The sequence below is a fragment of the Panthera pardus genome, unplaced genomic scaffold, assembly GCF_024362965.1.
Source record: "Panthera pardus isolate Hobbes unplaced genomic scaffold, ASM2436296v1 HiC_scaffold_3, whole genome shotgun sequence".
Taxonomy (NCBI): Eukaryota; Metazoa; Chordata; class Mammalia; order Carnivora; family Felidae; genus Panthera; species Panthera pardus.
The window spans coordinates 4021154-4036868 of NW_026526876.1; the positions used below are offsets into that span (position 1 = coordinate 4021154).

Sequence of the window (15715 nt, forward strand, 5' to 3'; positions counted from 1 at the left end):
CTGTTCTCTCTTCTCCAGCTCCAGTTCCCAATCCTGTTTTCTTTATAACCTAAAACCTTGCAGCTCATCTTCCATGTTCTTCAAGCTTCTTGCCCAGATTGTTCTACTGTGGAACAGCCACATCTTCCTATCAGTCTCATTTATAAATTGTCTCATTCCCAGCCATTCCTGGCCCTGTTCAGGCCTTTGCAGAAAGTTGTGTCTCCACACGTGCACTTGTTTGGAACCTTTGTTAGCGATGCTTTAAAGACCGTGGCTTTCATTTCATACGCAGTGGGCAGAATGTCTACCTCATTTCCTGGGTGGGTTTCTCCAGGATTTGTGGGGTTGCCTACATGGTCTTTGGGCTTGGTCCAGGAAAGGTGATGGGAGGAGAGTTTCGTAACTTTATTTGTTTTGGAACACACAACGAAGGCCTCAATTTGGATCTCAGTTGAAAATGGAATGTCATTAGGCAGCAATATGGCAGCCAGGATTTTTCCCATCTTGGGTTATAAGATAGGTTGATGGGATGCTGCCTCTAACACCTTCCTAAGGGAGTTTCTGAGGTCAGGTCAGAGGAAGTCCAGGGCATGTCAGCCCAAGAGAGGAAGGCTATGGGGCATCTTGGTCCCAGACCACAAGTCAGAAAGGCCTTAATCTTAGAGTTTCAACAGAAGAACCCGAAGCAGGAGACTGAACGCAGAAATAGCAAGGGGAGGCAACTCTCCCATCTTTCAACTTCTGCATGTGTTTTAGAGTTCCCAGGATTGTTTTAGGATTCACAAAATGCAGACTACTGGCATGTTGCTACCCTCATTTCCATTTTATGGAAAAGGAATCGGCTCTGATAGGTCAGTTGACTTACCTAAAGGTACAGGCAGCTGGGATTAGTCTAGTCAGTTCAACACAGGCTCTACCAAATGGCTTCCATATGCCAAGACCGTTCTGTGTGCCAGGAATACCAAAATGATGAAGACCATCCAGTTGTCCTGCGTTTTCAAATACTATCTAGATGCTAATGATCCCCCAATTTTTATTTCCATCCCAGACCTCTCTCCCAAGTTCCAACAAGCTCCTTGGTAGCTCCACTTGGATGTCTAATGGACGCTTGAGCTCAATGTATTGGCTGAACTTCCGTTTTCTCCCCAGCCTACTCACCCACAGCCTCACCCATCTCTGTTGATGGAATTCTGCTATTCCAATTACTCAATGTCACCTCCTTATTCTCCATTGATGTTTAAGCTTCTAGGAGAGATTGGCTCTCTCTTTAAAACACTCAGAATCCGAACGCTTGTCACCTCCTTCACCACTACCCCGTTGGTCAAAGCCACTACTATCCTTCTCCTGCGTAACTTAACTGTACCCATCTGCTAATGGGTCTGCCTGTCCCCTGCTGTCTGTTCTCAACCCAGCACCAAATGATCCTTTAAAATTGTACATCAGCGGTCTCTCCCTTCACTCGGAACAAAACTTGACTCCTTCCAACACCCAGCAAGGTCCTGCCTGATCTATTTCTTCCTCCTGCAAGTCTTTGCTCAAACACTGCCTCCTTAAGGAGTCTTACTCTGACCATCTTACTTAAATAATCACTCACACTCTTGTTTCCCTTTCCCTGCTTTGTTTTCTGCCTTGTTCTGCTAACGAACCACACGATTTCCTTATTCCTTAGGGGTATTGCCTGTCTCCTCCTGCTAGAATGTCAGCTTCTTTAGAGAAGAGATGTTTGCCTTGTCCATGGATGCATTCGGGCTTGGAGAACAGTGCCTGACATGTAGTGGACACTCAGGCATTTGTTGAATCGACTGCTGCCTGAGTAAAGATGTGGCTCACCCGTCACCCATGCCCACCCCACGGGCCTATCTCTCTCGTGGTGAACTGCTGGGTCTCTTCTCTGTTTGGCAGAGCAGGAAGCACCATGCATCTGAGAGTCTCTTCCTTCCCAGAAGGGTGGCTGCTGGAGCATATGAGCCTGGGGGCCACCAATTCCTGATCTGCTTTCAAGCACTCTCTCCCCTGCCCCAGAGCTGAATTTTGACTCTTGGTTTCTATCTCCTGGCAAACTTCTTCAGCCTCCCGTGAGCACAAACTGAAGTCACTTTTAGATGGAGGGAAGCTGGCTTTAAATGTCTCAAAACTTCTCACAGAGTGGGACTCAAAGAATGGGGGGATTAGGATATAGAAGAGGGAAAAGAAGAAGGAAAGAGAGGCACAGGTGTGGACAGATTACTTTAAACCAGTATCCTTCCTGGAACAGGGCTTGTGTGGGGAAGATGGGCCCCAGCCTCAGGGCTTCAAACCTTCTGTTTGTCTGCACCTCTTCTCTCCCGAGCCCCACCACACACCATGGGAGGGGCAGTGTGGGCAGGGTTCTAATTACTCGCATGTATGGACACCTTCGGGGAGGGCGCCTGTTAATTGGGAAGCTGGACATTGTGGGCAAGAGGAGAGACCCAGACCACAGTGGTGGATGGGTCCCTGCACAGAAGGGTATTTACTCTTCCTCATATCAAATTGTTGCCTAAACCTGAAGTTCCGTTTCCCCCACTCGGTGTTAACAGAGCTAACAGAGCTTCCCAGCACGAGCTGGAGAAGGACCTGAGTGACAAACAGGCAGCTTACCGAATCGACGATAAATGCCACCATCTGCGCAACACGTCGGATGGTGTCAGCTACTTTCGCGGAGTGGAGAGGGTCGATGCGACGTAAGTTGGGCACGAAGCACTTCTAGGATTTTGACGTCATTTGATTCGTTCTCTCTCCCTTCAAAATGATGCAGGTTAGAAGTGGAAAACATGGGAAGAGAAAAGATCCTCCCTGCTTTGGACGGATCTTCAGTAAGCGTGCATATTTCTCCGTCAGGCCTTGACTCTTGCATCCTGTATTATTTTGTAAAAGAATATTTGTTGTTTACACTTATTGTGGTGAGCACCGAGTAATGTATAGAATCATCAAATCACTGTGTTGTACACCTGAAACTATTAGGACGTTGTAATCCACTGTACTTCAAGAATACATATTTTTAAAAGCTAAAAAAAAGAATATTTGTTTATAGTTCTACCTGTGAAAATAACAGCTACTTGAAGCAGAAACTGTGGGATAAAAAAACAGCTTCCTGTTTTATCATCACTGCTTGTTGCTTAAAAAAAATTTTTTTTAACGTTTATTTATTTTGGGAGACAGAGACAGAGTGCAAGTGGGGGAAGGGTAGAGAGAGCGGGAGACACAGAATCTGAAGCAGGCTCCAGGCTCTGAGCTGTCAGCCCAGAGCCCAACTTGGGGCTTGAACCCACAAACTGTGAGGTCACGACTGGAGCCGAAGTCGGACGCTTACCCAACTGAGCCACCCAGGCGCCCCATCACTGCTTGTTGCTTTAAATGTTGAACATTAAACTTGTTCCATCAGTGGTTTCCATGCCAGGCCCCTGGATGCAGTCTTGGGTTCATGGTCTTTTTCCAATCCTTCCCTTTAAAAAAAAAAAAAACCCAACTTGATTGAAGTGAAATTCACCTACACTGAAATACATTTGGTGTACATTTGGGTGGGTTTTGACAAATTTCTATGCCTGTATCACCATGACCACAGTTGAAATGAAGCATATTTTCCTTGCCTTGGGGCACCTGGCTGGCTCAATTGGGTAAGCATCTGACTCTTGATTTCGATTCAGGTCATGATCTCACAGTTCGTGAGCTTGAGCCCGCATCGGGGAATCCTGCTGGGGATTCTCTGTCTGTCCCTCTCTCTCTGCCCCTCCCCCCATGAATAAATAAACATTAAAACACGTTTAAAACATGCTCACCACAACATTATCATTCTCTTCACTCTTTGCTATTCCAGTAAAGGGTTATTACTATATTACTGTTTTCGTTAGTACTTCCTTGATTACTCCTGAGGTTGGATGTTTCTTCATATGTTTAGTGGGCCAGTGAGACACATTTCTTATGACTCAACACGCTGATACCCTTCATCAATCCCCCCAGGCCTCCCGACTGGACTTAGTGTATGCTTTGGATTTACAGAAACATTAGCAGGAAAATAAGGAACAATTAAGAAAAGTGTCGACAAGCTTTGCTCTGATGTTTATATTTTAGGCAATAAAACCAGGATTCATTGCTATGGGGTTCTGTCTTTCACAAAATGAATGATTTCCTGCAGACCATCTAGGCCGATTCATCCTTGTCACCCACGTATGATTCTACTTTTTTTTTTTTCCCTCCAGGGTCTCAGTGCCCGAGTCCTGGGCCAAATTTACGGATGACAATGTTCTCCATTCCCAAAGTACGCGAGCGGCCTCTTCCAAGCTAAGGGACGACATTCACAACCTGTTGGTTGTGACTGCCAACGAGATGTGGAATCAGTTCAACAAAGTGAACTTGTCTTTCACCAGTCGTATTGCTGAGACTGCAGATGCTAAAAATAAGATTCAGATTCACTTAGCGAAGGTAAATCAAGCGCCCGTGGTACCCCTTGGCTGACCCGGATAGATGGGGCAGGGGGCTCTGAGATCACAAATCTCTCACCGCTGCCGCCGAGATGCCGTAAGACGCATGACCTCCTGGCCATCCAGACTGAGAAAAATTAAAGCCGGTACAAAGCACGCCGTTTATTTTAGCCACGTAGCCAGGTGTCAAAATGAAATCGGAATCCACTTGTGTTTGGAATACAAAGAATGCACTGTGCATGGAAAGGTTCCTAGTAGTTAATAGAAACAAAAATATTATGGTTAAAGTTTAATGGATCGCTGGATGTAACTAGGAAGCAAATGTATTATTAGAACATATGGCAGGGATGTTTTCTGTTCAATTATTTCAGGCCCTTTTTCTGGCATACAAAACCCAAACCAGGAAACGATTAGGTGGTTCAAAGTGTTTCTGATATTGAACTTCTTAAAGTGCTCTAAGCATAAACGTTTTACGATGACAATAAAATGAAGGATTTCAGCAGAAGTTGAGTGTTTCAAGATAAACAAGGAGCTCTTTCTTTCGCGTCTCTCTTGGAGCCGTTATGATTTCTGTGGATTATGCTGCGTATGGGTTTTCATTTCTTATTTTAAGAACCTGACGCATTCAGCCATGTTGCTGGAAGGTGATATTATCCCCCTGGGGGCACCAGGCTCTCCTGGATGGCAGCAGTTGAAGTCCCCTTCTCCTGGTGTCTTCTTTGGGCAGGAGATCTGTTGAGCTGGGCAGCGCGCTACAGAAGAGAGAAGTAAGATAGTCCGTCGTGTCCCCAGGAAGCTTGTATTTGTGAAGCTTCCCAGCGACACACGGGAAGCTCATGAACAGTCAGTAACGATAGAAAGTTATAAACCGCGGTCGCCAGATACTAAATACAGAAAGTGTCGCCGGGGTCTGGGGAAGGAAGCGAACATTCAGGCGGAGTGACGTCTCCAGCAAAGCCTCAGGAGGTGGCTGGTCAGAGGCGGAGGTCAGGTCTGTAAACGGATGGCATGTGTCCTGGGAAGAGAAACTTGCCAAGGCGGGCTGGAGCCACACGGTAGGAGACATCAGTGGGAAGGTGTCCACGGGGCAGTCCGAAGCTATTCCAAAGGCCTCTAGAAGGCTCGCGTGATCGGAGTCCCTTTGTTCAACGAACCTGTATTTACTTCTGCATTAGTTGGCTAAGGCTGTCGTAACAAAGCACGACAGACCGGGTGGCTTACACACCACAAATCGATTTTCTCACAATTCTGGAAGCTGCAAGTCCCAAGATTGAAGAGTCAGCAGGGTAGGGTTGGTCTCTTCTGAGGTCTCTCTCCTTGGCTTACAGATGGCCATCTTCTCCCTATGTGTCCCGTGCTCTTCCCTCCGTGCCTGCTCGTGTCCTAATCTCTGCTTATGAGGACACCAGTCGTACTGGACTAGGACCTACCCTCATGACCTCATTTAAAAAAATTTTTTTTTTTAATTATTTTTGAGAGAAAGAGAAAAGGCACATGACCGGGGAAGGGGCGGTGGGGCGGTGGGGGTTGGAGAGAGGATCCGACGTGAGGCTGGAACCCACAAACTGTGAGATGGTGACCTGAGCTGAAGTCAGATGCGTAACCGACTGAGCCCCCAGGCGCCACACCCCCATGACCTCTTTTTAATATAATTGCCTCTCTGAGAGGCGCTTTCTTCAAATACAATCACATTCCGAGACACTGGGGTTAGGATTTGGACACAGGAACTTTTGGGGGGCTGTGGAAGAGAATAGCATTCAGCCCCTAGCCCCTACCAGCTGCATTCGAAGTACTATGCTGGGCACTTTGGGGGGTAAACACACATGGGCAACACACTGGTCCTGCCATCTTGTATCTTAGAGAGACTCAGAGGTTGGGTGACCCTGGGATGTGTCTCCAGGCCACAGGAAGGTGGCCGAGGAAGGGGAGAGTGGTGGGCTGATGGGGAGAATTGGGAGTGCAGAGGTCAAGGTCGTGGCAGAAGGCGGAATTGTCAGGGTCTAGGAGAAGAGACCAGGGAGGGATCCAGGGTGATACAGTTTCGGGGCAGGGGGAACCCTCTTTACGAAAAGAGAAAAGTCAGGACCCCCAAACTGCCAGTGCTCCTCTCACGCAAGTGAGACACCCAGAAACTTGAACTTGATTAGCTTCAAGGCAAATCGTCCACCAGCAGGAAAACGCCTCTATGAGGCTAGTAAGAAGACAAAGAGGCAGGACGTCCTGATTGAGGAGGGAAGTAAGGGCCACTCACACCTCCCGCCTTAGGCACACACGTGTGCTGCTAAATATTTAACAACAGGTGATCCAGCGGTTGTGGGTGGGAAGGAAGCTCCAATTTGCAGTCTTTGCTCATCTCTATCGTGTAAATACTCTCCCCACCTGGCAGGTGGCACCTGGCCCTGGGAAGAGATGCCCACAGTCAGCTCTCCGGAGATTCCCAAGGGATGGGGCTGGGAGGGATCAAGGAGCTCAGAGAAACCCCCTCCCCACGGGAGGGCAAGGGGCCCTCTCCTCAAATGCAAGAAGCCTCAGGCATTTGCTCCTCTCCCTACAGACCCTGCAGGAGATCTTCCAGACTGAGATGACCATAGAATCCATCAAGAAGGCCATCAAGGACAAGTCCGCCTTCCTGAAGGTGGCTCAGACCAGACTGGACGAGCGCACCAGGAGACCCAACATAGAGCTCTGCCAGGACATGGCTCAGCTACGGTGAGGTGGGAGAGCGCCCCTGGCAGGAGGGCCAGGCTGGGGGGGACGCGCCTGGGGGGCAACCCACCGGCCCGATGGTGGCTCTGTGGTCTTCATGAAGGCGCTTCCTGCTTTCACACCGGTCAGATCGCGGAGCACAGTGATGCTGATTCTGTAGGAGCCTCCTTCAAAAGTGTTCGTAATTATTCACGATGGGCACGACGTTGCAATTGAGGAGAATGAATGATAATTCTGGGGGTGGGTGGTGGTGACGGGAGGCCCCACAGTTTGAAAGTATTTAATGCCACTGAACTGTATGCTTATAAACAGTTGAGATGGGGGCGCCTGGGTGGCTCAGTGGGTTCAGCATCTGACTTCGGCTCAGGTCATGATCTCCCAGTTCGTGCGTTCGAGCCCTGCATCGGGCTCTGTGCTGATGTCTCAGAGCCCGGAGCCCGCTTCGGATTCTGTGTCTCCCTCTGTCTGTGCCTCTCCCCTGCTCATGCTATGTCTCTCTCTCTCTCTCTCTGTCTCTCTGTCAAAAATAAACTTAAAAAAAATTTTATAGTAAATAAATGGTAAGTTTTTTGCGTGTACAATCCACCACAAAAAAAAAAAAAAAGGAAATGATACCAATACTATATGCAAAAAAAAAAAAATGATAATAAACATTGAGGCTCATTCATTGGGGCCAGTGGGGCGTCCGGGTTCCTCTGCACTCTCCTGGGGTCTGGGGTTTCCAGAACACCTCTCTTATAAGTACCTCTCTTGTAAGTGTTGTTTCCTGTGTGTATTTCAGCGCCTGGGACTCATCAGAAAAGGGGCGTGTGGTACCAGTTCCAATGACCCCTGTCTATTTGCTCTCACTCACTTGTTCTCATTGACCTCTCTTGGCATTTAATATCTCTTGTCCTCATTAGGACCATCATCGTAGTCCCCTAGGACCCTTTTTGTTAGGCTCATTTCAGTGTATTTTGTTCTCAGTAGAAATCAAAAGCAGCTGGCCCTCGTCACGTCCTGCACATACACAGGAACAGGAAGATTCGGAGGCCGCTGAACGCTAGATGCATCTGATTAGGATGATGATTTTAACTTCAAACATCCCTTTTTGGGATGGGTTCCTGGGGAATTGGCCAAAGCTTCCCCCCACCCCACCCCACCCCCTCCGCTCCGCCCCACATTCTGGCTTCACGTCCAATTTCCCAACACCTGCCAGTTTGCCTTTTCTTTCTGGATTTCATCATTGCCCTTCTCAGGTCAGGAAAGGCCCCGTGCGGAAGCAAATCGAACTTATAGCAAGTGGAGGCCAAAAGGGGCTGCTCTTGAACTTCCAGATTCCTCTCTGGTGCCGGTGGTGGGTGGCGGGGGGGACGGCCGCCCGCTGGTCTTGTCTCCCGCCTGGTTCCCGGATGGGGTTCCCTCATCATCACAAAGGATTTATCCTAGGGCTAAAACAAGTGTGGATTCCTTGGAGGCCAAGGGAGATGGCTGTGAGGCCAACAATCCAATGATGGTGAAGATAAGAAAGAGGGCGATGGCCGGGATAGAGTGGCTGCTTGGCTCTCGTTCAGTGCCGGGGCCCGTCCTCAGCCCTCCAGGACCTCACTGACTACCCGCATTTTACAAACAAGGAAACTGAGGCACAAGCGGGTAGAGACGCAGAGTGAGTCCTTGCCCACCGCACCGCAGAGCCCCATTCAACCCAATCAACCATCTCTCTCCCCGCCTCTCACGGGGGTGGTGATTGTACCATTCCCCTACGGCGGGTGCGTCGGATGCTAAGAAGCTTGCTTCAGCCGATAGGCCAACGGAGCGGCTGCCTTTTTCCCGGCGGGGCGGCCGTCCGGGCCATCACAGAGCAGTGCACCCAGGCTGGCACCACGCTTCCCCAAGTGGGTTCCAGGGAGCCCCTCCCCACACGCAGCCCGGGCATTATTCGGGGTGAGCTGACCTCCGCCACCCTGGAGGCCAGGCAGGTCCCCCGACGGCCAGTCTGCAGCGCCCGTTTGCTTCCCAGGACGCCGGGAGTGAGAACAAGGCCCATCCAGGCCCCTTTAGGATTTGCTCGCAGGTTGTGGCTCTCTGAAAATATTATCCGGGGACGCTGAGCGAAGTTTCCTTCTCTGAGAGTTTCTGCAGCGGCACCAGAAGGGGAGACGGGGATCCAAAAATTGTTCACACTGCCATCCGACCCACACACAAGGGGCTGCTTTTTAAAAGGTTTCTGAGCAGCCGTCTAAGTCGTCTAAGCAGACAAGGAGGCATTCAGGGCTGCGTGATTTTTACCTTCTTCCCCCTTCAGGGCTACGCAGAATTTACTCTCCCTTTGCTTCCTGTAGAACCCACAGTATGTCTGTTGCCCCTGCCCCTTTCCTGACCTCAGGACAAAACCGACTTTTGTTTCCGTCAAGATTTCTCGTTAAAGTGTCGTTGCCAAAAGATACGGTCCTAGAGGAACAGCCGTGGAATTTGGGATGACGACTGAGGGAGGGGATCATTTTCCTTATTCACCCTCATCCTTCGGAGAGGAACCCTTTGGCCGTGTAGACGAAGAAACGAGAAAGACCGTGGACTCAGGGGAGTGAGTGAAAAATTGCAGTTTTCGTGTCCAGACTTTTGTTTTCATTTCAAGTTTTCCGAAGGGGTTCTTTCAAAAGCAATGCTAAAACATTTTTGGCATCTTTGGTGGGAGGCCAGACCAGGCTCTGCTTCACTTAAATAATCTTGGTACGTTAAAAAAAAAAAAAAAAAAATGACGGTAGCTTTATTTGTATTTGAACGCAAAATGTTTTTTCAGTTCTGTAATTCCCCTCCCAAAATGAGTGGTTTCAGCAGAACAGCTCTCTGTGATCTGCGGAGAACAAGGAAGCCAGGGGTGAGATGTGGCCTTGAAAGATGAGTGAGAAGGGGCGTCTGGGGGGCTCAGTCGGTTGAGCGTCCGACTTCGGCTCAGGTCATGATCTCACGGTTCGTGGGTTCGAGCCCCGCACGGGGCTCTGTGCTGACAGTGTGGAGCTTGCTTGGGATTCTCTCTCTCCCCCTCTCTCTCTGCCCCTCCCTCTCCCACTCATGCTTTCTATCTCAAATAAACAGACTGCAAAATTTTTTTTTTAATGGTTAACATGGTAAATTCTATGTTGCGTGTCGTCTGTTGCAATTAAAAAACTAGTATCCTGAAAAAATTGCACACTTATCCGGAATTCAAATTTAACTGGGCATCCCGTATATTACCTGGCAACCCTACATTGTGGGGATTACAAATAGGAATGAGACGGTCTTACCCAACGGGGTCCTGTATCCTGAAGCCAGCTCCCCGGGTCTCTGCTTCTGTGCTTTGCTTGCAGGGAGCGGAGAGGGCAGGGGCAGGAAATAGGACCCAGTTCCTTATTATGGCCAGCGAGGCTCCTTATTTTCTTCTTGGTTTCCTGGATAACCGCGTGAAGCTTATAAATTCATGTGGGCCGCCTGCCTGTGGAGAGGGCAGTTCATCAGTCCCCCAGCTCAATTTCCTTGCCTGCAAAACAAGGAAGCCGGGCTTGATGACCTCTCACATTTATTTTCCAGCTGCAGGGTTCTGTGAAGCTATACGGTTGCCTTGGTATAATGATTTTCTCATGGCCTGGGTGTTTTTCTATGATGGAGAAATCCCTTTCTATCTCTAGGGACACCGTATCTTTATTCTGTTCATTGTCACTGTTCTCTTTATATTATTACTGTCTATTTTATTTTATGTTTTTAGGGGTGCCCGGGTGGCTCAGTCGGTTAAGCGTCCGACTTCGGCTCAGGTCACCATCTCGCGGTTTGTGAGTTGGAGCCCTGCGTCGGGTTCTGTGCTGACAGCTCGGAGCCTGGAGCCTGCTTTGGATTCTGTGTATCTCTCTCTCTGCCCCTCCCCTGCTCACGCTCTCTCAATAATAAATAAACGTTAAGACAATTTTTTTAAAAGTAGGCTCCATGCTTAATGTGGGGCTCAAACTCATGACCCTGAGATCACGAGTCACATGCTCTACCAACTGAGCCAGTCAGGTGCCCCTATATTATTGTAGATTTTGATTAATTCCATGCCCCTCCAGTCTGCTGACAAATGAATTCCCAAATAAAGACGACGTTAATTTTTTTTTTTTAAGAAGACCTTAATATTGAATCACTAGTTACAATTTGGTAAATTTGAAGTTGTGTTTTCAACAGACTAGAGTCAGACAGGGGAGCAGCACGGTAATTAAAAGCAGCTGAAAGGGGCGCCTGGGTGGCTCAGTCGGTTAAGCATCTGACTTCAGCTCAGGTCATGATCTCACAGTCTGTGAGTTCGAGCCCCGTGTCGGGCTCTGTGCCGACAGCTCGGAGCCTGGAGCCTGCTTTGGATTCTGTGTCTCCCTCTCTCTCTGCCCCTTCCCCGCTCATGCTCTGTCTCTCTCTGTCTCAAAAATAAATAAAAACATTAAAAAAATTTAAAAAAAAATAAAAGCAGCTGATGGCTAGTTCCATGCAAAACTATAAGGAGAGTTACCTAAATTCCTATGCCTTGGTTTTGTCATCTGTAAAATGGGGATAATCGTAGTATCTACTTTGTGGTGTTGTTATGGGGATTAAATTGTCTGATCATGGAAAGTACTTAGGACTGTATATACATATGCATATATATTTATATATATACTACATGTATAGAATGTATATAATACACATATACATGTTATATACTATATTTATATATAATAAAGTAGTTAATAAGTGTGTTGCTATCATTATTATTATCTGTTTTTTTAATTAAAAAAATCGTTTTAACATTTATTTATTTTTGAGAGACAGAGAGAGACAGAGCATGAGTAGGGGAAAGGGCAGAGAGAAAGGGAGACACAGAATCCGAAACAGGCTCCAGGCTCCGAGCTGTCAGCACAGAACCCGACGCGGGGCTCGAACTCATGAACCGTGAGATCATGACCTGAGCTGAAATCAGATGCTTAACACACTGAGCCCCCCAGGCGCCCCTGGTTTTTAAATTGTATTAAGTTTATTTATTTATTTTCAGAGAGACAGAGACAGCATGAGTGGGGGGGGAGGGACGGGCAGAGAGAGGGGGAAAAAGAGAGAGAATCCCAAGCAGGCTCTGCTCTGCCAGCACAGAGCCTGACGTGGGGCTTGAACTCACGAACCGTGAGATCATGACCTGAACTGAAATCAAGAGTCAGATGCTTAACCGCCTGAGCCACCCAGGCGCCCCTATTATTGTCTTTTTATAAACTGTTTCCTATTCTTTCTCTTAAGTGACCACGTAGTCCTCTCTCCTCAGTGTAATTGGCCAAATCCGTGGGTAAAGGAGCGCCTGCTTAACTGCTCCTCAGGAAGAGAAAGACTTTCTAAATACAAACACGGTGGAAGGAATCACCAAAAGAGAGAGAGAGGGAAAGATTTGGCTTACTGTAAAAAATTGAAATCATACGTATAATAAAAACATCATAACCAAAATCAAAAAGGCAAAAAACAACTTAGGGAAAACATTTGCCAGAAGGAAGGCAGACCAAAAACAAAACAAAACAAACAAAAAAAAAACAGCAAAAAAAAAAAAAAAATCAGCATGCCTAATACTGAAAGAGCTCTTTGCAAATGAATAAGATAAAAGTAATACCCCAGTAGAAAAGAGAACAAAAGAGAGCAGCGGCTCAGAGCAGACCAGGCAGTTCACCGTTGACAAGGTCAACAGACGTTTGGGGGAAGTTTCACTGATACTCAAGGAAACAATTCAAACAATATTGACCCATGTAACTTGAGGAGATGCTATAGGTTTTTCCATGGAATGAATCTTTTTTTCTCTTTTATCTTAATGAAAAACGTGTCATGTTTCTTTTTACCGTCACAAGGTAATTGGAACTACAGCCTGTTCCACAGTGTTCTGTAGCTGATTTCAAGCACGATCAGCTTCCTGTTTATTATGTTTTCCTGCCTTTACAAGTACGTTGACTCTGGGAACTTGAGGCCTTACCTGGGGACGCTGCTGGGGGGCAGGGGCATTATGATCCGAGGAATGTCCCGTTAACTAACCCCTCCCACTGTCCCCCCCCCCCCGCCCCCAGGCTATGTTGACAGTTTGTGCTGCATTTTAGCCACTGAGTAAAGTCCCTACCAGTGAAAATAATTTCGATGATGAAATAAATATAAGAAAGTCCAGCTGAGCTTTGATTCCCCCCCCCCCATTTTTACTATTTAAAAAAATATCACACTGTCACAGGTTTACAAGTTTTGCCTCTGTTTTAAAATATGACATTTTGGGGGCGCCTGAGTGGCTCAGTCGGTTAAGCGTCTTGACTTCAGCTGGTTCATGACCTCGCGGTCCGTGAGTTCGGGCCCCGCCTCGGGCTCTGTGCGACAGCTCGGGGCCCGGAGCCTGCTTCGGATTCTGTGTCTCCTTCTCTCTCTGTCCCTCCCCCACTTGTGCTCTGTCTCTCTCCGTCTCTCAAACATAAATAAATGTAAAAAAAAAAAAAAAATTAAAGAAAAAATATAATATATTTTTTTTAAAAGTAGAATCCACTCCCAGCGCGGAGCCCAGCGTGGGGCTTGAACTCCCAACCAAATCCTTGCTTTTTGGATTCTGGGTGTGGTTAAGGGGAGTGGCCCCGGCCTGGTACCGCAACCACAAGGGAGCCCAAGCACTGGTTCCTTTTTTTCTGACGTCGGGGTGCCCCGTGGGGCTGCTGGGGGACTCAGCCCAGCAGCCACCGTCCAGTGGGAATCCAGTAACCATGCAGGCCCTTAATTGGGCACATAGCCGGTCTCGGGGGAGTGACTTCCGCCAACCTAACCGGGCGCTTCTCTGCCTCCGCAGCCTTGTCAATGAAGTATACGAGGTGGACGACACCATCCAGACCTTGCAGCAGCGTCTGAAGGAGGCAGAGGACACCTTGCAGTCGCTGGTCCACACCAAAGCCACCCTGGAGCACGACCTGGCCGTCAAAGCCAATTCCCTGTACATCGACCAGGAAAAGTGCATGAGCACGCGGAAGACTTTCCCCAACACCCTCCGGTTGGTGGGCTTCTGTTAGGGACCCCCCCCAACCCCCCAGGAGGAGCCGGGGAAAGAGAACCAAAGCCACAGGGCTTTGGTGGCAGCACTGAAATCAGCTGCTCCTCTATTCACTTATTAAAGGATTGCGTTGATAGAAAGGTACGAGCGTCCTGTCCTGGAAAGTCTTATGTTTCCTTCCAAACCTTAATTTTCTACTATTTACTAGGCTGCTGAGCTACGGGAAGGAAATAAAGACACCCGATCTAAAGGAGAAATTTAAAAAAAAAAAAGAGAGAGAGAGAGAGAGAGAGAAAGGATTATTTGTATTATCCTCGTTATTCTCTGTGTAACACGAATGGGTTGGGAAGTAGAAATGTATCTCCTCTGAGGGTGGTGGGGGCCAGAATCACAGATAGGGTGGATTTTCAGCTCTGCCTCGAAGGAAACAGAAAAGGAGAAAGACCCTTGGGTACGCGGGGTACCTTGGGGGTAGTCTGAGCCAAAACACGGGCGGAAAAATACACAGTGCGTTGGGAGCCCTAGTTAAGGAGACCAGGCTGTGATTCATGATGGCAGGGCACGTGAGGTGGGGAGGCCTTCAACTGCAGGTCAAGGAGTCGGGGGAGGTCCGAGCGGGGAAATGGCCCGATGAAATCACGACTGAGCAATGAACTCAGAGAGGTGGCCGTAGAGGCAAAGACGGGAGAAATGCAAAGCATATTCTAACCCATCGACGGGACCTGGGCAACTCTTTTCAAGGGAACTGAGCGTCAAGGGGTGTGGAATGACAGAGGCGTTGACCCTGGATGAGCTGCAAAATGGGGCATTGCTTGCATTCCAGGAGGTCCTGTGGTATCTCAGGAGTTGTTTTGCTTAAGTAACTTTTTCTTTACTGTAAATGAAAAACATTTGCATGCCGTATTTTGGAAACTAGGGAACACAGGCACACACAGACTCCTAAAACACACCCCTTATCATAACACCCAGCAGTGATCACGGAGGTTTGTCAACATCTTACTGCCTGTGCTTTTTTTAAATTTTTTTTTAATGTTTATTTATTTTTGACAGAGAGAGAGAGAGAGGGAGAGAGACAGGGCACGAGCGGGGGAGGGGCAGAGAGAGAGGGAGACACAGAATCCGAAGCAGGCTCCGGGCTCTGAGCTGTCAGCACAGAGCCCGACGCGGGGCTCGAACTCACAGAGTACGAGATCGTGACCTGAGCCCAAGTCGGACGCTCAACCGACTGAGCCACCCAGGCACCCCTTACTGCCTCCTGAACTTGCATTTAACCATCTGGAATTCAACCTCACAGGATGTCGACAGCGTTTGAATCCTTTGATGCAGAGGCCCCGACACGGAAGGTGGGGTTACCGGAGGGAACGGTTTTCTCTCTGGGTCTCCTGCTTCTCGCTTAGGGTAGCCCCGTGTCTCCCATTAGCTAGCTAGCATCTCTGTGTGTTCTCTCTGCTCTCATCCAACCGCTGATTAACCCCAAACCCCATCTCTCTCTGTTTCCTAAAACTTTCTCAGACCTGGGATCAGTCAACTTCACGAAACGTCTCAAAAGGCTAGTAGAGTTGACGTAAACACGATAAGCTCGGACCAG

General features: G+C 48.3%; 1 protein-coding gene across 1 annotated transcript in view; it reads left to right on the forward strand.

Annotated features, from left to right (window-relative positions):
* Positions 1-14271, forward strand: part of TEKT3 (tektin 3) — a 35117-nt gene extending 20846 nt beyond the window's left edge. The window contains exons 5-8 of the mRNA XM_053892915.1: positions 2541-2684; positions 4200-4422; positions 6976-7130; positions 13930-14271. Of these exons, the coding sequence (XP_053748890.1) occupies positions 2541-2684; positions 4200-4422; positions 6976-7130; positions 13930-14146 (739 nt within the window). The 3' untranslated portion in view covers positions 14147-14271. The remainder of the gene's footprint in view (positions 1-2540; positions 2685-4199; positions 4423-6975; positions 7131-13929) is intronic.
* Positions 14272-15715: the final 1444 nt, after the last annotated feature.